This window comes from Rattus norvegicus, chromosome 12 (assembly GCF_021556685.1).
Source record: "Rattus norvegicus strain SHRSP/BbbUtx chromosome 12, alternate assembly SHRSP_T2T, whole genome shotgun sequence".
NCBI classification, from domain to species: Eukaryota; Metazoa; Chordata; class Mammalia; order Rodentia; family Muridae; genus Rattus; species Rattus norvegicus.
Window position 1 is genome coordinate 47,216,872 of NC_141545.1, and position 23,511 is coordinate 47,240,382.

The 23,511-nt window shown below is 49.6% G+C and overlaps 1 protein-coding gene across 2 annotated transcripts in view; it reads left to right on the top strand.

Annotated features, from left to right (window-relative positions):
- The first annotated feature begins 755 nt into the window (after nucleotides 1-755).
- The window catches only part of Hspb8 (heat shock protein family B (small) member 8), a 28,483-nt gene continuing 5,727 nt past the window's right edge, over nucleotides 756-23,511 (top strand). Inside the window, exons 1-3 of one of the 2 annotated variants that reach the window (NM_053612.2) lie at nucleotides 783-1,509; nucleotides 8,046-8,109; nucleotides 14,432-15,414. In NM_053612.2, the coding sequence (NP_446064.1) occupies nucleotides 1,143-1,509; nucleotides 8,046-8,109; nucleotides 14,432-14,591 (591 nt within the window). In that variant the 5' untranslated portion in view covers nucleotides 783-1,142 and the 3' untranslated portion in view covers nucleotides 14,592-15,414. Of the gene's footprint in view, nucleotides 1,510-8,045; nucleotides 8,110-14,431; nucleotides 15,415-23,511 lie in introns of those variants that run through there. The other variant, XM_087577500.1, reaches the window with a different exon arrangement.

A 23,511-nucleotide genomic window follows, 5' to 3' on the forward strand; every position in this document is an offset into this window, starting at 1 on the left:
AAAGCAAGGTCTGGCCACCCGAGTCTATCCATAGAGGAATTCAGTTAGATCCGTTTATCTGGAATTCCCTCTGGTCCCTGAATTCCCCTCAGTCATTTCCCATCCGTTGACCCCCATTCTGCCTCCAGGCTGTGAATCCCCAGTGGCTCAGGCTGTGCTGGAAGTTGAGCTCCATCTGTTTTCTCACCCCAAGACCTACCTACCCCAATAGACTCTGCCTGACAACGTCCTGCTTTTCATAACGTAAACTGTCATTTAAAAAACAAACATCATTCTCAGAAGTCTGAGGCTGTAAGACTTGGGCCATACTGTAAGAGGGGATTCCGTGTGCTTCTCGATCCAATGAGGGGTCATCTCTCCTCTTCTGTGAGTCCCCAGAGTGGGAGGCAAGACAGAACACGTCTGAGGATGGTATTTCCAGAGTGTGACCTGAGCCCTCAGCCAGGCGGAGGGTTATTAATAGTCTGGTTTTAGTGCCCTGCGGGGCACTGGTGCCTAGAGTGGACGCTGCTGGAGGCAGAGGGAGGGCGGGGCGGAGCCGAGCAGGAGGAGGAGATCGTGCCTGAGAGGCTGGCTGGACTCGGACGCTACGGCCCCTCCCAGCTCCCCACCCGCTCCCGGAGCCCAGTTGTTCTCTCAGCGGATTCTCAGGGACTGGTTCATCACCTTTGAATACTCCTGTGACAGGAGGCGCTTGCAAAACCCGCCCCCAGCCCCCAGCAGCAAATAAATAGAAGGCTCCCAGCCCAGAAGCCAGGAGAAGTTTCTAGGCGCGTGAGTCCCCGAGCTTTTATTAAACTCCTGGCTGCGCTCAAGACCTCAGCAGGCTTTGGCTGGGAGCCGGGGCAGCCTGGGAGGAGGGCAGTCGGTGGCTTGCTGATAGCCTGGTGAGGTGGGACTGAGAGAGGCCCTCTGGGATTCTGCTGGGCCCGATTAGGTGGTCACCTTTGTGAGCCAGGACCCCAGTGCAATTCTGGGCAGCGGATGTTTGGGCTTGTGGCTAAAGGAAGATCAGCATTTTCTGAAGTGGAGAATTAAACTCTGAAAGCCATCTCAAGCCACATCACCTTGCTGTGTGACCTTTGGGTAGGTGGCTCCGTCTCTCTGAGCCTCTGTTTCCCCCTCTAAGCTCAACAAACACCATGGCTGACGGGCAATTGCCTTTCCCGTGCTCCTACCCAAGCCGCTTGCGCCGAGACCCCTTTCGGGACTCACCGCTCTCTTCCCGCCTGCTGGACGATGGCTTTGGCATGGACCCCTTCCCAGACGACTTGACAGCCCCTTGGCCCGAGTGGGCTTTGCCTCGGCTCTCCTCTGCCTGGCCTGGAACCCTAAGGTCTGGCATGGTACCCCGAGGGCCTACAGCCACAGCCAGGTTTGGGGTACCTGCTGAGGGTAGGAACCCCCCACCCTTCCCTGGGGAGCCCTGGAAAGTGTGTGTCAATGTGCACAGCTTCAAGCCGGAAGAACTGATGGTAAAGACCAAGGATGGATACGTGGAAGTGTCAGGTGAGTGACGGGCCGGCAGGGTTGTGCCTCTGTGTGTGTGTGTGTGTGTGTGTGTGTGTGTGTGTGTGTGTGTGTTGCGTGCTCCCATGCCTGTGCTCTTATGCGCGTGCTCCCAGGTTCATCCCAGAAAGAGCTTCAGGAGAAGGGACTTGTGACAGACAACATGGCTCAGGTGACCTCAGGTCCCAAGAATGCAACCCACAATGTTATCTTCAGAGACAAGTGTTTCTCAATGGGTGACGGAATGAGCGTGGATGTGATGGAGTAGCTGGGGTCCTCAGGACACCGTGCCCCACCCGAGAGCCGGCAGAAGCCAGGCTAGATGTTTCGAGGTGGACAATTTAATATAAAGACCAGATGAGTGCACGCAGGACTTCTGAAGGCACGGGGAGAGGGGTTAGCACATTCCAAAGCCAGGGGCACAGGAGCCAGGGTCAATGCAGTCACCAGATGAGGAAATGAAAGCTGGGGTGGTAATGTCAGCAGTAGGGACCTTATCCTAGGTGGAGAGCTGTCTGCCAGGCACCACGCCGAACCGTGTCCTCAGTGCCAGACAGCACCTGTGTTAGTACAACCAGAGGACATGGCTGGTGCGTCCACATCTCCCTTTTGTACTTTAGGAAACTGAGGCACAGAGAGGTTTGCATAGTTTGCTCAAAGCAACAAAGGGTGCCAACCCAGACTGCCTTGGGAATTGGGGTGGAAGGGAATATATATACATATATATATGCATATATATATGAATATATATATGAATGAATGAATGGCAGTCATCCCGACTGTCTACTCCCCTCTTGCAGCTGAGGAGGCCCAGTCCCAGGCCATACAATGAGTCAGCAAAAAGACCAGAGTAGAGCTTAGGCCTGGTCACCATGCTAGGCCCAGGGCTTTCCTTACCCCATTGCACTCTGGGAGAAAGAATACATACACAGGGGGCAAAAAGAGGAGACAGGAAGCTTGGCCCCTGGTAAGCTGGGCCTCAGCAAAGCTTTCTCCTGCCTCCCTCCCAATTAACAGGCCATTAAAAGGAGCTTGTTCTTGGCAGAGGCCTGTCAGCCAGGCAATCAATAACCGCCACTCTGTAAGCATTATCTGGGCAGGGACAAGTCCGAGCAGTGTGCGAGGCGGTGTCTTAAAGTCTCTCCGAGTACAACTGTAAACATCAAACGCCGTGGGTGTGGGAGTGGTGGGGCAGGCGGCACTCAGGGGCGCGTGCTGACGTGGGTGTGGGCTCTCTGCACTGGCTGGCGAGCCAACCCTCGCTAGCCAACGGGACGGCTCCTTTTCTCTTCGGCTGTCTCGTTCCTTTTCTGGGCAACGAGCTCCCTCCCCGTGGGTCCTCGGGAAGGATGGCGGTAGCCCCAACATATCTTTTATCTATATGGTAAATGCGCAGATGGTGCTCAGGGTTCGGATGGTGAGTTTGTTCTTGTTAACAGCAGCCACAGCGGTGGCTGTGGTACGGGCACCTGGGAAGGTCCTAGTAATAACACGTGACAAACATTCTTCGAGACCTGGGTTCAAATTCCAGCCCTCCTGTGGGGTAGCAGCACGGTTGCAGACTAGGAAGTCTCTTCATCCCTCTGAGCCTCAGTGTTCCCATCTGCGCAGTGGGAATCGGGACCATTCCTGTCAGGCAAGGCTAATGGGAAGGTGTAGTGAATGCAGACGATCTATCTAGAGTGTCAGTGAAATGGAGTTAATAGCGCGTCCTGCTGACCGAGCCCGTCACCACCCCGCCCTGGTTATTTTAATTATGGTTGTTTAATCCAGAGGCTCCCAGATCACCTACACCCTGCAGTCTCTTCTCCATCCCCATTAGAAGGTACTCCTTAACAGGTGGAGTCTGGCAGCCACAGGCTGAGATCTCAGCCACGGACCTTAGTGATCCTGAGGTTCCGGGTGTGCCCCAGACCCCCGATGTCTCTGTCTGTGAGACGGGAACACTGGAAACTAACACACAAAATAAACCATGTCCATGATGCGCAGCTAGACTGTGGCCCCAGCTCTAAAGACTCCGAGCCCACAGAGAGTGAACGATGACAAAGCTTTCTTTCTCTCATGAAAGGGGTTTGAGAACTAAGATCCGGGGCTCCCTGCAAAAGCAAAGGGAAGTCGGGGAACAGAGTCAAGGACAGCTACAGTGCAAACAAGAACCTGTCCTTCTGCAAGCAGGTTCAGGCTGGACCTTTGCTCAACCTCCAACTAGGCTGGCTTACTGGTTACTCTTGATGGGTTTTTTTTAAAGGAGTGTGGGTAGGCTTGTAACACCACCCCTGCCCATTTTACAGATTGTGAAACTGAGTCCTAGGAAGGCTAACTCACCCAACAAAACCAACCACCTGCTTCTTCTCTCGTAGTACCTAATACTTAAAGCCAGGCCTGCCCGGAGGTTCATAGGCTTACTCTAGCTCTAACTGGGAATCTACTTTTAGAACACCCCACTCCCAACCTCTGGCCTCTGTTTCAACGCTGGTCTCAGAAAGAGGTTAGGGCAGATTTGTCATCTGCTTCCGGATGTCTGGGAAGTGGAGGAAAGGCTATTTGGAGTTTTGAATGATTCCAGATGAGCCAAAATCATGAGTAAGCCTCCTCCTGGTGCAGGGCTTGGAGCCTTCCGTAGTCCGTGCAGTTTACAGACCTGAGGCGGGGTCATGATTTCCATCGCACCTGGCAGTCTCCTGCAGACAGCAGCCAAGAATGATCCCTTCAAGGGTTACTGGGCCAGGCTTTGGCTAGGGGAAGCCTGGAAAGGCTTTTGTCTTGTCCCCAGGCCCTCTGCTCTGCCTGGGAATAGCACCTTTCTTTGATGGGTCTGAGCACTTCCCCCAACACCAGCGTTTCTCTCTCAAAGCCACAGCTTTCTAGAGCTCCTAAGAAACATCACAGCCATGCTGTCCTGGGATGGCAGAGGCGATCTTTCTGTACAGACAGCCATCTTCCCTTCCTTCTGATAAATAATATATATTATGCATAAACAATTTAATATCATTCACAAATTTATTTTTATGTTAATAATTATATAGAAACGATTATGTAAAATATTTGTGTTAATATACAAAATAAGTGTATTAATAAGCAATAATATAAATTATATAGTAAAACATAATGAGTTATGCTTGCTGGTGTAAACATTAGACACACAATAAGCCAGGCGCGCATGCAAATGATATGAAAACGATATGCAAATGACATGTAAATGAAGCACAAGAATGACCCACCTTCTTTAACACATTTCCAAATTACACATTTCCTTCCAGCGATCTTGGAGTCTTTCCTGCTCAGAGACCCTCGTTCCTTCTCCTCAGCCTGAACCTCATTTTCAGAGCCTGGGCAGGATTCATAGACTTCTGAGGATCCCCATTTCCAATCTAAACATTGATGTGAACGCCAAGGTTCACCTGTGCATCTTGCCAGGGCCGTGTGACTCACTCCATTGTGTCTCCCAGAGCTCCAGTTAAGGCCGTTTTCACAACGTTTTAGAGACTACACGGAGGGCCAGAGAAGGGTAGAGCCCTGTCAGGAAGTGTTATCTAAGCAGGGATTGACATCTGGCTCTTGGGACTCTGCCCACCTCTTCTTCCAGATCTTTGCTCCATGACTTCTGGGGTCACTTGATCAGGTGTGTTCAGGGCAACTCGGCCTCTCTGATTCACTGAGAGTCTCTGAATTTTAGCTTCTCTATCCACTCAGTGCTGGCAATGAAGTCCCTGCTTAAAGGAGTTGGCATTAAGTAAGTTGCTGAGAACAGAGGCCCAGCCTACATGGGTATCCCTTGGCTTACGATGGGACCAGGGCCCCCAGAGACCTCATCTGAAACCCAAAGTATCCCAAGTTGGAAATGTAGTCACTATGCTGACCTACCGAATGCCGTGGCAGAGCCCTGCCTGTCTGAAACTGGCTCTACTGTTTAATACTGTTTAGGCAAAATTATCTCACCCAAACGCTGACTTTGTTTCAAAGCATTGACTATCTCGTGTCAGTTATTGAACGGACACACAGCAGCAGCATGGTAGGCAGAGTGGAGAAGAACTAGTTCAAAGACTGTACGTTGCTGATGTCTGTTGAGCTGACGGTTAGACCTTCATCTTCTTCACCACTGCCTCTGGCAGTCATGAGGCCGGCAGAAGGAGGAGAGGGCTCAGAAGAGCTGAGTCAGAGGCTCTGGCCTGTCCCCAGTGGAAGCAGGCTCCTCAGAGGCCCTGGCCTCAGGGAGGGAACCAGAGAACAGACCGTGCTCTTAGGACCACAGGACCCTGCCCGTGCAGGGCAGGTAACTGTCACAGAGTTGAACAGAATGACCTCTGGGTTGATAGCACACCCACCCACTGGATACAGAGTTCTAGCCTCCAGACACAGCAGTTTAAAAGGTGAATTCCGGTCAGTATATCTTTCCTCCCTGTAGTGGAACAATAGTGACTTTCCTAAGGACCATGTAGTAATGTAGCTCAGCCCTTAGAAGGTCGCAGGCTTGCCTCAAATCCCAGAGATCACTGGGCTTGGTGTGAAGATCTGTCTGCAAGGCATTTTAGTGGGGAGGGGAGGCTTCCACAAAGTAAGGGGTGGGCTGCGTCAGACATTACGGAGTCCTGAAGTGGAATACGATGCAGCCATTAAAAATGACAAGGTCCTGAGTTCCAGTCCTCAGAGCCCACCTAAAGGCTGGCATGGCAACCTGAGTACTGGGGAGGCAAAGGCAGGAGGATTCTGGGTACTTTCTGATCAGCCGAATAGACTAGTCAAGTGAAACTCCAGGTTCAGTGAAAGACCCTCCCTCAGAAATCTAAGGTTGAGCCCCCACCCCCACCCCCTGCAAGATGTCTCAGTCTCAAAGGCAGCCTGAGATTACATTTGGACCTGGGGATGAACTGACTGCTGCAAGCTGTCCTCTGATCTCCGTGGCATGTGACCCATACCAAGCACACGATTTTAAATGAATTAATCGACATAGAACCCAATAAAATCATAAGGTGGATAAGCAAACGAGAAACACACACACACACACACACACACACACACACACCACACAACACACACACACACACATACACGCGCGTGCGCCATTAAGGAGTATTTGGGGAAAATGGAAAGTAATCAGAACGTATTAGTGAGATGAGATCAGATTTCCATCCAGTGCACAGAATGATCCCTTTGGTACAGGGTGTGATGTGTGGCCGTATTCTGGAAAATCTCTAAGTTTCTGGGAAGCATTCTCTATGTCTGGAGACGTGAACACGGTATTTATGACAGCCTGGGGGTGGGGTGGGATAATGGGTGGTTGGGCCTTTTGAAGGTTTATTTCCTACGCGTTGTAACATCCATATGCATTATCTTGTAATCAGAAAATGTTATTAAAGGGATGATTAACTGGTACAAAGTATCGCTAATGCAATCACCTGTAAATGACGGCTCGAAGACACTTTGGACCTCCACATGATGCTGTAATCCCCCTGGGTATTTATAGACTGTTTTATGAAGCTCCCGTGTGTGAATATGGCGCCTGGGCTCTGGAATGTGGCTTCAAAAGGGAGCGGGAAGTGCTGAAAGGTGGCCGAGCCAGGCACTAATCCTGTTTGTTCAAAGAGAAATTGGAGACATTTTACTTTAGAAGAGGGGGAGGAAGAGGAGGAAGAGGGAGGGAGGAGGAGGGGGAGGAGGAGGAGGAGGGAAAGGAGGAGGAGGAAGGAGAGGAAGGGGATGAATGAGGAGAGCTGAGAGGATCATAATTTGCACTGTAAAAGCCATGGTCCCAACCTTCTTGTAATTTCATCCTTCTCTTCCATAATTGGGAGAAGGAACCCGGGAATGTGGGGCTGTGGAATCTCGGCCTCTCTGGTTCTGTGGCTCCCTCTCAGAGGAGAGCTACCTTAGGAGAGTCTGAGTGTCTCCAGCACCTTGAAGCTTTGAAGAAAGGCTGTCCTTTCTCTAGGATAAGGCGATACTGAGGGCTCGATGCAAGCGTGACAGCAAGAGGAGTAGGAGGCCACAGCATCTGGCCTTGATTCAGTGAGAACCGATCAAAGCCCAGAGCAGCCATCCACCTTTCTGGGTGAACTCCAACCCACTTCTAAGCGCTGAGTCCATATTTCAATAACAGCAGGAGAGAGAAGCTGATCCGTAGAACCAGGGAAGGGTACTGGATGGCCAGGGAGTCCCCGATGGGGCTTCGGTTCTTCCTCCTATGTCACTGATCGATCTGTAATGCTAAGCTCCTGGATCTGCAATGGCTGCTGGCTAGTGGGTAGGGGTGAAGCAGGAGGCTGAAAGCTAGGGAGCAGGCGTCCCAGTATAGCACTGAGTTGTCAACAAACTATCATCAAAGTCCTCTTTCCTGCCCATCAGATTAGCTCATCTTCAGCCAGCCTGGGAGGTAGGCTTGAGTCTATATGCCAAAGTCCTGAGGCTCAAAGCCTGAACTCTGAACCATCCCTAAGTTAATGAAGACAGGAGCAGAGCAGGATTGGAAATCAACCCATATCCTGAATGATAACCAAGAGATGCGGATTCTAACACACGATGACGCTCTTGTCTTCCAGGGAAGCACGAAGAGAAGCAGCAAGAAGGTGGGATTGTCTCCAAGAACTTCACCAAGAAAATACAGTAAGTGGCCTTGCGGGTGGACTGCGGGCAGGCATTGCGATCATGAGTAGAGCCCAACTTTCTTGGGAGAGACACACCTGGGCAAGGAGCTGAGCTCTCAGAAGCTGTCATAGTAAACCTTCAATAGGTGACCCCAAGTAGGGAGTTAGGTTGTCATTTCATCAGCTTGGGGCCCTGTGAGGAGGGCATTGACCCCATCAGGGAACAGAGAGGCAAAACGATTCATCTATCATACACTGAGAACTGTAGTGCTCATCCACCCAGGAGGATAGACAGGAGAGGGTATTGCCATCAGAGTAAGCCTCCCAGTTGCTGTGATAGGATCGTGTGTGTGTGTGTGTGTGTGTGTGTGTGTGTGTGCACGCTTGTGCATGCATGAGCATGAGTGTCCATGTACACGTGTGCGAGTGCATGCATGCATATGTGTGCATGTGTGCATACATGTGTGTGCATGTGTGTATGTGAAATGCATATGTATGTGTATGCATGCATGTGTATGTATATGTATATGCATGTGTGTGTATGTGTTGCATGTGTGTACATGCATGTATGCGTGTGTGCAATGCATGCATATGTGCATGCTCTGGAGTGCATGGACTCTTGTGTTTGAACAGAGGCCAGCTGCAGACGTTGTGTGCTCTGCTCCTACATTTCCTACCTTAGTGCCCTGAGTTAGAGTCTCTCACTGACCCTAGAGCTGGGCTAGTGGCCAGAAAGCCCACACCAGTCCTCCTGCCTCCCTGTCTCATAGCAGTGGGGTCACAAGCATACACTGCCACACATGTGTTTTTCCATGAGTGCTGGAAATTTGAACTCAGACCTTTATGCTTGCACACTGAGCCACTTCCACAGCTCCTCTAGTAGGCTGTCTTCCCCTACAGCTAAGGTAATACCCACGTGCCTCAAAATACTGACTTACTGTTGTCTGGTTTCCTGAGATCACTCTCACCAGCCATGGAGGTTTGGAGACTGAGATGCTGCTCTAGAGGAAGGACCAGTTTGACTTAAGGGAGGGATTCTCATTAGCTCTGGTCTTGTGAGAGCCGTAAGCAGGCAGCCAAGAGGAACGGATGAAGCATGACCACATCCCCTAACTGGCAGTCTCTGTAAGGAGAGAAGGCTCAGTGGAGGATGCTGGCTGCACTAGAGGCTCAGGGACCTGTCATGCTGTCTTCCCAGTCAGTACCATTCACTGGGTATATGTCTGGCCCTGAGGTCTTTCTCAGCCTTCACCATCCTGACCTCTGCAGTGATGGCATAGGATGGAACGAAGATGTATTGGGAACCTACCTCCCTCCTTCCCTCTGAGTATTCTGGAGAAAGGAAATCTCCAGTAGGTGAAAGGGAAAGGCTGAAGTCTATAGTAAGGATTTAGCACTGCCCCAAACAGGTCTCTGATCTGTTTCCTCCACCTGTTAAAGGTATCCTTGCAGAAAGTGGTAGATGTTCCTAGGGGTCCTCATACAGGAGGTTTGTTGCCAGGATTCTCATGATTGTGTCTGAGCTCCATACTGGCAAAGATGTCCCAGGTCAGAGAGACTGCATCAGCTGAATTTCTTTCAGCTCAGCAATCTGAGTCTGCATCTTGTGCCCTTCCCTGACTCAATCCCCACAGCCCCCATGGTTCTTGGAAGCCCTTGGAAACTTCCTGATAAGGCAAACACCAGCAAGTTTCTTCTTGCAGTCACTGGCTTGCAATCTGTGACCCTCACCCCTTCCCAGCTCAGCATCCAGATCAAACAGAACTGAGGAGGGAGGGAGGGGCTGAGGGAGGGGGGAGGGTATAGATGTCGCCTTCCAGAGGCTCAGACCCAGGTTCTGGACAGAATCACAAACAGGGCAAAGATGAGGAAAAGATCCAGCAGGGAACATGGTGAATCAACCATTATCAAAAATGTCCAGGGTGTGAGGAGAGGTGCAGAGGATAAGAGCTTTGCTCTGTAAGCACGAAGACCTGGGAATGAATCTCCAGCAACTATGGGCAAAACCAGCCATGGCAGTACAGCGGAACCTGTAGCCCTGTTGTTGTGGAGCAGAGGAGGACAGATCCTAAGCAGTCACTGGGCAGCCAGCCTCACTGGAATGGCCAGCTTCATGTGAGAGATCACGTCACGGGAACAAGGCGGAGACTTATTGCCATTGGATGAGGAAGACACCCATTGTCCTGCTCTGGCCTCCACATGCCAAACGTGCACACACACACAGAGAGAGAGAAAGAGAGAGAGAGAGAGAGAGAGAGAGAGAGAGAGAGAGAGAGAGAGAGAGAAGTGTCCAAAGCTGGACATGGTGTGGACATGGTGGTTCACACCCAGAGCTCTGAAGGCTGGGACAAAATATCGTCCTAAGTTTCATGCCAACCTCAGCTAATATAGGCTGCCCAGGACTACCCAGTGAGACCCTGCCTCAAACAAAACAAAAGAAAACACACCCATTTCCTTCGGATTTCCCTTCCTCTGAGGACTCACAGGAAGCTGCTCTCTGGGAACTCAGAGAGTAGATAGAAATGCCTGAGGTTGCTGAAGATGGTGTAACTACTCCTCAATCTATGGGATGGCGCTGCCTACATCAGCCCCCCTCCCAACACAATTAATCCTTTCTGCAACCTCCTTCTCCGAGGACCGAACACTCTGATGGTCAAGGCTGAGCTTCAGTCTGTGTTGCTGGGACCACCCAAACCTCCTTCCCTTCAACAAGTGGAGGTCCCCAGGGTCTTCCTCTGTCAGCACAGCACGCCTCCATCCATTGTGAATGTCAGTGCCCAGCGGTACCCTTAACTCTGTTAGCATTGTGATTCCGACCCCTGGTGTAGAGAGCTTCCATATTAAGATAAAATTAATGGTTCCCTTAGAGCGACTCGGGTAGCTGCTCTGAGCTTTCACTCCCCCCCAGAGATCTGGAGGACTACGGCAAAGTGTTTGGTGGAGGGGATTGATATTATTAAAACCCCCAAAGGTCAGAGTTACACACAAGAGTGGCTTGACAAATGGGACACATCAAGGAGCCCAGTTGGACACCGGGATAGCCCTGGGCTAGCATCAGGGAACTTGATTGTCTTTAGAGGACAGAGATATTTCTTTAGTCAAGCCCAGGGTCCTTAGAGGATCCCACCTATGCAGAGTAGGATCTCACCTAAGCCTGGGGTGTACTTCCAAGTGGGGTGCACTTCCAACCCCAGAGGCCTGTTTGTGTTGGATAGGAGAGACAGTTTAGAGGTCCCTAACAGGTCTGAGGTAGGCCCTCTTCTACCCCCAGCTTGGAGGAGAAACAGGAAACAGGATGCAGGAAGTCATCCCGGAAGATGCTCAGCATAGAGCACTTTGTTCTTGTGTCACGGCTCCCCGGGTATCTGGTCAGCCCTTGGTTGGTGTCTGTGACTTGAGGTGGCCATGTTATGAGGTCTGCAGGTTTAATCCAACTTATTGTTAAAGGGATCCCATTAAGCACGATTATTAAACTCACCTTGTCCGTGAGGAAACTGGAGTTCAAAGGGGCGGGTGGTGACAGAGTTAAAGTGCCGGTAGGAATAGAGCCAGACGTTTAGAAAACCCTGAAGGAGAAAGGGAGGAGAAATCTGAGCACACAGGTGGAGCTGGGGAATGCAAGGCTGGGTGAGGAAGCAGACAAAACACAGGGAGAGCAACTCTGTAGCATTTCGCCTTTGTGTGGATGACTAAATAACAGGGCTCTTCAAGGGAGAGCATAGGACGCTGCTGCCAGGGGTTGGAAATGAAAGGGAATTGGGAGTTGGGAGCCGGGAAGATAGCTCAGTGAGTGTACTGCTTACCGCACACACAGGTGGGCCTGTGCCCCAGCCTCAGCACCCATGAAGAAATCCCAGCATGGTGGGATGTGCTCATAATCCCAAGGCTGGGGAGGCAGAGGCAAGAGGTTGCTTGGGACTTGCTGGCCAGAGACAGCCTAGGCTAATTAGGGAGTCCCGGATCCCCTGAACTATCCCACCAATGATGATGATGGTGATCATGATGATTAATAATTATAATTATAATAACAATAACAACAGCAACAACAAACTGGGAATTTCCTGAGGAACGATACCCAAAGTTGATCCCCAACTTCCATATGCTTGTGGACATGTATGTGATCATAATCACGTGAAAACACACACACACACACACACACACACACACACACACACACACAATTTGATAAAGCTGTCTCTAAAAGAAAAGAGGTAGCAGTCCCTCTACCTCCCTACTGGATCAAGGGATCTCAGATGACAGATTTCACAGACCTGACTTTCTCAGACTCAGAGACTACCATACCGGGTTTAGGGCTTTACCGGGCTCTGCGGTCAGCTCACTTTTAATAACGTTAAATTAACACCACCAACGAGATCCCTAAACAATGTACCTGTGAGGGAAATAAACTCAAAGACTCTTATCTACCCTGGGCCAGTTCTAACTAGATAAGGCTAGTTGAAATGTTAAGTCAGCTTTTACTGGGAAAGGGAAAGGCAGTTAGTGAAGGGCCCTAGAGGTGACAAGGGTAGTTAGCACTCAGCGGGGGACATGCAAATAAGAACCTAAGGGGAACTTAACGTTTTCCCACATCTCCCAAAACGGGTCTACTCCTGTCTCTAGGCCTCCGTGTCTCCCGGTCCAAGATCATCCCGCTGGGTCATCAGGAAGGTCTTTTGGGCTCTGAAATCACTGTAACTTGCTTCTAAGTATCTACAACTGTCAGGGTGCCAGCATGCAGGGCCAGTGACGGCAAGGCTTCCTCACAGCGCTCAGTCGACTCCAGGATACTATTCTGACATTCTTTTCCCTACAAGGAATTAGGTTTGGAAGAGGTCAGATCATCAGTCCCCTTCTGCTGGTTGGAGAAGCTTCAGAATGTAAACTCAGCTCTGCTTGCCTGTGGGGCCCAAAGCTATACTTATACCAGGTGCCCACGGCCCGGCACACGGACGGTTAAATAGAATTGGCCCGTCCCCCACAGTGGGCGGGGCGGTAGGAGGGAGACCCACAGCCCGGCCTTGTGTTCTTGCTTCCAAAGCTTGACTTGGCGATTGTCCAAGTCCTCTAGAAGCACCTTTGTTGATCTTCAGAGTTCCGGCTTGGCAAGATGGTTTTGGGTGGGTGTGGCTCGTAGGGCTTCTGGCTTCTGATCATAGGAAATGACTCCCACCCCTCCATACCCCTCCTCCCTCCCCCGGGACTCCCACTCGCTCCACCCTCTAGGGAGCGTCCTACTCACAACCTGGAGAGGCAGAGCTAGCTGGGCCTGTGGGAAGGTCTCTGATGATCCTGGCTACTCTGTCCTTCCCTCACGTGACTGGTACCAGGGGAGGCAGGAGAACATGCTCTTTGGAGCCCAGGATTTTAGTTCTGAGTCTATCTGCCAACACCAAGCGTAACCACCTCGAAGCTCATTATCTTTGCCTGTGAAGTAGGGATGGTAATAGGACCTTCTTGGCGGGATTCTTAGCAACCGAATCTGAGGCAACACCCGAAATGTTGAAAGGGCTCAGCCGGTCATGGGCTTTTGTATTCTTACTAATATGGGCATTCCAAGGAAACCATTAACATGCCCTCATGGTTTCGAGTTTGTGGAAGAAGAAATCATATACTGGGCAGCTTCGTTCCCACCAAATAACAAAGAAAAGATCTTTTAATTCTTAGAGCTGGGTGGGGTGACACATGCCTACAATTACAGTCCTCGGGAGGTCTAAAAGTTAAGGTCTTAAGGCCAGCCAGGGCTCAGCAAGAGGCTGTCTCCTCCCACCTCCCAAGTCCTTCTGAGAAGCAGAATCAGATTTGAAAACACAGATCCCATCTTTGGTGCTCTCTGACTCAAGTTTATCTGACTCTGCCATCTCCACCCGCGGGTCTCATGATCTATGAAACAGAGGCTTGGATTCACGTGGTTTACTGAACGAGACTCTTAAAAGATGGTAACACGAGGCCGGAGTTCAGATCGGGACACCTTCATAGAAGCCAGGTGCGACCACACACGTCTGTAACCGAGGTGGAAAGATAGAGTATCCCTGAGGCCCAAAGGCTAGTTAGCCTCACCAAATTCACAAACTCCAGGTTTAGTGAGAGACCCTGTGCCTCAAACAATAAGAAGGCAAACAATAGGGGAAGATTCCCAAAATCAGGTTCTGATGGGAGGGGGGATGCCTGGGTGCGCACGTGCACACACGCACACATGCACACTCATGTGCACACACGCATGCACACGGGTGTGCACACACACATACAAACATGCAAAAGAACATTTTCTTTCCAACGAATACAGTAGTTTCAGCTAGTTTAAAAACAATCAGTGGGTAAGATCTTGTGTTTTGCTCTCCCAGGCTTCCTGCAGAAGTGGATCCAGTGACTGTATTTGCCTCACTTTCTCCAGAGGGTCTGCTCATCATTGAGGCTCCCCAGGTCCCTCCTTACTCACCCTTTGGAGAGAGCAGCTTTAACAACGAGCTTCCTCAAGACAACCAGGAAGTCACCTGCTCCTAAGACGTCAGCCTTGGTCCTTCTTTGCTCCAGGCCCCTGCCCCAGGGACTCTCTGATTTGAGGGTAGACGACTTTAGCAGCACTCAGATTTAAGGCAACTCAGATGTTGGGGGATGGGAGGGAGAACCAAATGACCATCCCTGGATAATGTAGTAGTAGATTTCTCCACAGGGTGACACAATGGGCCCGCCTCGCTTGGTTGCCTTAGGTCAAAGTATTGGGAGGTTTTTCTTCACCTTGTCTGGGTGAAGACACCACACGGTCTATAGTTGCAAAACAAGCAAATGGGGACTGAAGATTTCATGTTACATTTTTACCTTGCAGCTAACGCAAGACTTGCTTTTCTCTGGGGACCTTCCCACCACCCAGATCCCCTGCTCTGGGCCCTCCTTATATGTGGCTTGGTTGATGGGACTCATTGGCTTACCTCAGTGTGTTTCTAAACTCTCTGTCTAGAAGAGGTTATAGATAGGTCTTATATCCCCATATGGGATTTATCCACATAAAACACAGTCTGGATTTTTCACAGCATGACCCCATGGCTCTCAAACCATCACCACCAAGGACTCTGGGAGCCCCTCAGTTAATTCTCCGGCTAAGGTCCCCTTTATTGTGTCCCCTGTGTCCAAGTCAGGTTTTTACAGAGAGCTGTCTTCAGGCAGCTCCACCAGGAACCAAGCAAAGGTCAGACAGCCTGGCACGCAGGCTAGTGGTATTGTGTATGTGGGGGTGGGGGTGTCTTCATTGTGTGAATTGAGCTGTTGTTTAGGGGGAAGATAAGAGTAAATAATAATGTTCATAATAAAGGAGCTGATGTTCTTAGCACTCCGTGCTTCATTTATCGAGCAACTAAATGTTCTATCACCGAGGTGCACACACTATCAGGATGCTACGGCCTCAAGTAATGATTTCTCAATGAATAGCGGGCAGGACGGTATAAATGCTTCAAGCCTACTCCACAAGAACTTCAGATGTGCCGGCAGAGCTGTTTCTGCCGTTCTGCTTCCTGTATTTGGTCTACGCCCTTTGTGGTGACTCCACACAGCCATAGTCTGTCCTCGAGGTTGAAATACAGATGCTAGAATCCATCCTCCTGTGACAATGTAGGGAGGAGAAGGCTGGGGTGAAAGGGACGTCGAAGGTCATACGTCTGTCCAGAGTCCAATTCCTGGTGGCCCAAGAGGATGGGATGACGTCATAGCTACTTTTCTGGTTGCTGTGAAAAATTATTTTGACAAAAGCAGCTTAAGGAAGGAAAGGTTTGCTTTGGCTCACAGCGGAAGGGTACGAGCCAAGTACCCCTCCCCGCCCACAATTAGGTTTCGTTAGTGTTTTATCGCAGCAACAGAAATCAAGCTGGGACAGTGACTCTGAATCCTTACTTGGTGAAAGACACTCCAGCTAATTGATTTTATATATTCAGTCACACTAGGCTCCTATGAGGTAGGGTCAAGTCTTAGCTTCCCAGCTTCCCCTTCTACAGATTGGGAAACTGAGGGCTAGAAAGATGAAATGCACCATCCAAATCACACAGCTGGTAAGCAATACCCCCAGGCAGCAGGGATGTTCCTGAAGCCCCGGTCCAGCTCTCCCAGCAAAGGGAAAGCTGAGTTATAGTTATCAAGTCAGTTTTGATTGTCAGGATAAGAGAAGGGAGCCTGCAATCTGGCTTTGAGCAGTCAGGCAAGTCAGGGTTGAGGAATCAGGCACAATTCTAAGACCGGAACAAACAGCGGGGGTGCGGGGAGGGGTGTGGGGTATGTGAGGTGCCTGAAGCACAAGAAAACATGAGCCAAGGAGAAAGACAGGTCTTTCCTGTTCCGAAAGGTCTATTGTTTATAAGACCAACTCCAGAGTTCTTCAGAAGACTCGTGAGCCTGCCAAATGCTTCTGTCTCCCCTCCCTCCTTCCCACCCTCTTTCCCTCCCTACCGATCTATCCATCCATCCATCCATCCATCCGTCCATCCATCCATCTCTTTCTCTGTCTCTCTCTCTTACACACATAACACACACACACACACACACACACACACACACACACACACCTTTCTCCCTCCATACCCCAAATCCCCATTCTCCTGCTCCACCTGGCTTCTCTCCATTCTTTACGACAGACTGGCCCTTAAAGCCATCAGGAGAATGACTCTCCTACCCTGCCCTCCAGTTAATTCTTTAGGATCTCAGCTGAGCCTCTCATACACCACCCAGAGCCTCAATCACTTACCCCAATCCTAACACAATACAACCTATTCACCCAGGCTGGGTCCTCACAAGGCAAAAGAAATAATGATGACATCAATCAAAACCCAAATGATCCTAGCCGGCCCACTTTCAAAGAAAAGAGTGGGGAATGGTCCCAATCAGAGGGGAATTTCCACTCGTTTGATACTTGCTCGGCAAATATTCTTTAAATATCCACTGTGCCCCAAAACATAATTAGGTATTAATAATAGCTAATAATTAAGTGTTTCAACGGTCTTCTTTAAGACAAGGGGGAAAGCACAGCAAAGGTGTTATCTCCGGGTCCAACAATTCAGTTCCGGTTTCACCAGCTAAATGATGAGTGTCAACAGGCTGGAATGGAAAGTTGATCCTCGTGAGGCCAAGTGCATGGAAGGCCACAGTGATTTTCCAGGAGGACTGGAGGGACCACCACAGTAAGTAAAGATGGTAAACAGTTGGACTTTAATATAAGGTGACCATTGAGAAATGCTAGGCGCAGGGCACACCAGAGCACAGGCACACCTGGACACAGGTACACCTGGGCACAGACACACCTGGGTATAGGGTACACCTGGGCACAGGCACACCTGGGTATAGGGTACACCTGAGCACAGGCACACCTGGGTATAGGGTACACCTGGGCACAGGCACACCTGGGTGTAGGGTACACCTGGGCACAGGCACACCTGGGTATAGGGCACACCTGGGCACAGGCACACCAGGGCACAGGCACACCTGGGCAGAGGCACACTTGGGCACAGGCATACCTGGACACAGGGTACACCTGGAAACTAAAAATATAGTACTCAATATTGCATGTAAAATACTTTGCATTGTGATATAAAACTCCCATGTCATTCTCACCAGTGGGGATGTCTTATGCATATGCAGGTGCTTCACGTGAGTAAGCTTTGAGCAGGGTTGGGATAGGGTTTAAAGGCAACCCAGAGCAAAGGAAACAGGAGATTTCCTTTCAGGAAGTGCCTGGAAGTGTGAAAGGCCACGAGAAAGGCCTAAGACAGAAGGTCATTCCACGAGGGGCACTTGACAGAAAGTCTACACCACTCATGTTCAAATATCTCAGGGGAGTTTGTGTTCCCCAGATTTCTGAACTGCTATCTCATCCACTAGTCTGATGTGTCATGATGCCCATGTCTTAATGCCTCTCCACTAAATTTAATTCTTAACACACTGTCTGCTATGTAGAAGTGGTTCTTGCTTGTTAAATGCACAGACCAACAGACTGAACAAATAAAATTCAAACTCTATTCTACTGCCTTCAAAGTCCTGTGTGCCCTGGCCCTTGTCAGCACCTGCTTCCTCTCCTGAGTCCTCTCCTATGTCCCTTCTGATGTCACTTCCTCTTCTATTTCCACGCCTTCTGACATCACTTTCTCTCTTCCCCCAGACACTGAGCTCATTCTCACCCCAGGACCTTGGCACCTGCCATTCTGTCGGATGTGAATACTCTGCCCCCAGCTCTTTGCCTTCCTGCTTAGATCTCCCCTAGTATCTAGGTGTGGATCTGTACTGCTTGCTTAAGTCTTGCAGAGACTCAGGGCCTCACAACAGGCCTAGCCAAGCAAGCCCATCACTACGTTACTCCCTACAAACCAAGTCCAACAACATTGGTGGCAAAATCACATGGATTAAACTATCAGTTCCCTCAGCATTTCCTTCATATATATATATATATATATATATATATATATATATATATAAAATAAAATTCAGCCCCAAAGGATGCATTTTTGTTTTTCTGTGTTGTTTAAAATGTTCTATGCAATGTTTGGTATGTTGGAGACAATAGTTACTGGATAGATGGATGGGCAGGATAGATGTGGACTGGAGGAAGGGGTAGATGGGTGGAAGGTGGGATAGATAAGAGAGAGGATGGATGGATGGATCGATGGATGGATCGATGGATGGATCGATGGATGGATCGATGGATGGACAGACAGATGGATAGATGTATATATGGTTAGATGGATGGGTGGATGGATGAATGATGAATGGATGGATGGACAGATGGATGGATAAAGAGGGGGAAGAATTAGTGAGAGTTAAAAGACGGAGAAATGGATATAAAAGGGTAGGGTGGATAAAAGGATGGATAGATAGATGATAGATGTATATATGGATGGATGAATGGATGGAGGACAGACAGATGGATAGACAGAAAGATGAATAGATAGATGTATATATGGATGGATGGATGAGTAGATGATGGATGGTTGGATGAAGAAAGGCCGATGGTCGATGGATGGACGTTGAATGGATGGATGGATGAGTAGGTGGGTGGATGAATGGATAGATGGGTGAATGGCTGGTGGGGAAGGAATGGACAGCTGCAGGAGGAAAAATGAAAGGGAAGATGGATAGAGAGGGAAATGGAGGGAGAGAGGAGAGAGAGATGAAGGCAAGGAGGGATACAGGGAACGAGGGGGGCAGAAAAGAGTGAATGCAGTAAAAGGGATCATCCTTGCAAAGGGAGAAAAGGTCACAATCGCAGGCTTCAGAGACTGCCCCATTTCACTTGAGAGCCACAAACCCAGGGGTCACAGTATGAAATCAGGAACCACACCCACTGACAGGGGAGTATGGCTCCTGGATGGCTAGCTACTTTTCTTGATGCTGTAGCAAAATTTGTAACAAAAAAAAAAATCTTGAGGAAGGAAAGATGTATTTTGGCTCACGGTTTGACAGTCCAGTTTGTCATGGCAGAGGAGGCTTCGTGACATGAGCATGAGGCAGGGAGGTCGCACGCACTCCACCCACAGTCAGAAAGCAGAAAGTGATGGGTACTTCTGCTCAGCTCGCTTTTGTCTTGTTGCTCCACACAGGGCTGTAGGACGTGGAATGGTTCAACCCACTTTTAGGGTGGATCTTCCCTCAGTCTAGTTAGATAATCCCTTATGGGTATGCGTGGGGCGTTGCCTGCAAGGCGACTAGTCATGTTGACAATTCATGTGAGCATCACCATGACCCTTCATTTGCACGATGCTAAGATAAGGGATACCTAGACCCCATTCTGTCCAGCTTCCCTAACCCAGCTTCCAGGATGTCTGGTCCACAGAGCACCTCCCCGCGCCCAGCTGCCTTGGAGCCAGCCGATTTCGGATGCTGATATATGGAGATGACTTGATTTGACCTTGAAGGGAAGAAACAAATTAATGTGTCTCAAAATAAATTCCCAGAATCAGTGACTGGCTTCTCCTCCCCCCCCCCCTCTGGTGCCTTGTATGCATTCTAATTTGAAAATCAATACTGTCTCCTAAATGAGCCAACACCTGGAGCTGCTTGGAGGTCCCCTCCTCCCTCCCGGTGTCCTGGGCCCAGGAGTTGTTAGAAGCTATGAGGACTTTAAGGCCTGGTGTCAGCTTTGCTCTTGCTTGCTGAGGGTTGACCAAGTCTCCTCATCTACAGGGAGGCCAATCTGCCTGCTCTCCAACCCCACCACAATTCAATAGCTTCTCAAGTGCAAAGTGCGGTTACCTAGTGATGCCAGAAGGGAAAAAGGAGAGCAGCTGGGTAGGCAGCATCTCCAAAGACACGTGTGCACAGGCTGGGGAAACTAAGTTTCTACCCAACAGTTAATGTGTATACACTAAGTTCTGTACTCAGCCCTAAAGTCAGTTGGGCTACATGGATACAATGACACATCTCAATCCTACAATATTTGGCATTGCAGCCCTTTACCCTTTGGGTTCAGCTCACTGCTTGGCTCTCTAAGGTTTATGTCTGAGGTCTGCACGTCTTTCCACTCCGGGGCTCTGCCTGTGTGGGTTTCTATTGCTGTGAAGAATTACTATGACCAAAACATAACTCAGAGAGGAAAGGGTTAATTGAGCTTACACTTCCACATTGCTGTTCATCACCTAAGGAAGTCAGGATTGGAACTCACGCAGGGCAGGAACCTGGAGGCAGGAGCTGATGCAGAGGCCATGGAGGGGTGCTGCTTACTGGCTTGCTTCCCCTGGCTTGCTCAGCCTGCCTTCTTATAGAATCCAGGACCACCAGCCCAGGGATGGCTCCACCCACAATGGGCTGGCTCCACCCACAATGGGCGGGGCCCTCCCCCATCAATCACTAATCAAGAAAAGGCCCTACAGCTGGATCTCATGGAGGCATTCCCTCAACTTTCTTTATGATGACTGTTTCTCCTTTTTTCTGTGATGACTCCAGCTAGTGACAAGTTGACACACAAAACCAACCAGTACAATCTGTTTGGAGCCTGGCTAACCTTGAGATTGCCCATCCAGGGCTAACCCTTGAGATGGCCTATCCAGGGGTACCATCAGCCAAGGATGGTGAGTGGGTCTTTTATGTGCACACTGAACAGTCCAGAGCCCAGCCTCTGTGGCCTCCTTTTCTGTGCTCTGGGTTCACTATCTGCCAGTCCTCCTTGTCCCAGAGTGAGATGCTGGATACCAAAGGAACCATCCCTGATCTTCCAGGCCTGCCAAGATCTTTACTCTGGCCTACCCTGAGTCTATTCTCTCTCTCACCTGTTCCTTCCTGTGAAATCGCACTTAATACCCCCCACCCCCATACACACACAACCCTCTTCTGTCTCCTGATCCACCTTAGTTAGGTTTAGATGACACCCTTGTGCCATCTTACATGATCCCGGAGGATCAGTATGTCCTCCTCCATGGAATCTGTCAATATAACCAGTTGTCTTTTCAATGCCAACTGTCCCGATGCCTAATTAATAAAATATACACACATAAACAGCTTCCACTCCCCCACCCAAATCCTCATCAGGACCTACAGATGAGAGGATCATGTTTCCTAAACAGGAAGCCTTTAGAGCAATACCATTCTCAATGAGTTGGTGTCCTGGTCTCTATGTATTAAAGGCTTTGATGAACACACCCCCCAATGCTGCCATGGCCACCGCCACTGCCACCACCGCTACTATCATGTATCAGGAACAGCACTGAAATCCAGACAAGAGGAATAGAAGTCTCTGCTTTGTCCATTTTCCCCTCTCAGGTATTATGGGGTGTCATGAAATGATTAAACAAAGACTCATAGCAGGATTTGAGGAAGGATTGGTGTGAGGTTGCAAAACTTCTTGGGTCCTGACCCAGATTCTGCTGCTTGCTGCCGGTATGACCCTGACACTCAGTCTCTGCAGTTGTCCTCATCTGTCCTAGATTTAATTCTGTTGCTGTGCTCAAACATCCCAACAACAACAACAACAACAACAACAACAACAACAAAACAACCTCAGGGTTTATTTTAGCTCACAGTCCCAGGTTATAGTCCGTCAGTGTGAGGAAGCTAAAGACGTGGGGAGCTTGTGGCAGCTGGTCCCATCACATCCAGTCAAGAGCCGGGAGAAATGAATGCCTGCATGGCATGTGCTGGCTGGTTTACACGCAGCTCAGTGTCTCCATCTTACATAGTCAGGGACCCTCTGCATAGGGAATGGTGCCGCTCACAGTGGGCTGGGTCTTCCCACACCAATTAACTTAAGACGACCCCCTACAGATATACTCAAAGCTGGCTCAATGTAGATAATTCCACATTGACGCTTGCTTTCTGGGTGATTCTAGACTCTCTCAAGCTGACAATTAAAGCTGACCATATGCAGGGCTGACGTGAGGGTTAGGACATTGTGTGTGTATGTAAATGATGTATGTAAATGATATATATGACATACACACATATGCAAAGTACTCAGTGCACAGGTGTTAAAGCAGAGAAAGCCAACAACAAAGACGTTCCACATTGATGGAAGACATCTCTTTGACTTGAGCGTGCTAGAACCAGACTGTCTCCTCCTAGAAAGGGAAAAACCCAGCATCTTCCAGGGAACAGTGATATTTTGCTAGGTCAGTAGTCTCCAGAGCTGAACCTGGAGTTGACACTCTGTGAATGTCTGCATCCCAACAGTCGTTGTCTCTGTCTGAGAGAAGATAAGTCTCCGCGGTTAGAGGCTTAGCACTGACCTTGCTGCCACCACCATCTCAAACTCCTGCCCAGGAATAGACCTGTGATGGTAGACTAGGATAAATCTGAGGATAACGCGTGGAGATCTGAACTGTGTGTATTTCTAGAAAGAGAAAATAGTGTCATCGATAAACAGAACTTAGCAAGAAACACAGTGTAAGACACTGCCAGATCCACTCTCTTACAAAGGAGTAAGGAGGGTTGGCCTAATCCATCCAGACCCCTGCAACAGAACGGTGCACGCCGGAAATTATAAATCCCAGAAATGTATTTCTCATAGTTCCTATTGCTCAACGTCCACAGTCAGAGGGGTGGCAGATTAGGGATCTGGCAAGGACTCATTTCCTGCTTTGTAGACAGCAGTTCCTCACTTGGTTGGAAGGGAAGAGTTACTCTCTGGAGTTTTATTTCCACTCCTGAGAGCTCCACTTTCGTGGTCTTACTTACCTCCAATTGATTCTGCCTCTACTGTTACCACTGTAGGGATCAAACGTTAATCTATGAGTTTGAAGGAATGGGGTACAGACTCAGAAGGTGGCAAAGGTTCCTGTAAAAACAGATCATGGTAGGAGATGGCCAGGACAGGAGCTGGCAGCTCAGGAAGCAGCTTCTTCTACAAGGGTTAAAAACCCAAGGTGAATCACCAGACCGTGCTGCTTGGCTGAAGTCTTGCTGGCCTTATGGTGCACTGGCCACTTGAACGTTCAGGTTCAGATGATAGTCCAGGATGCATTTT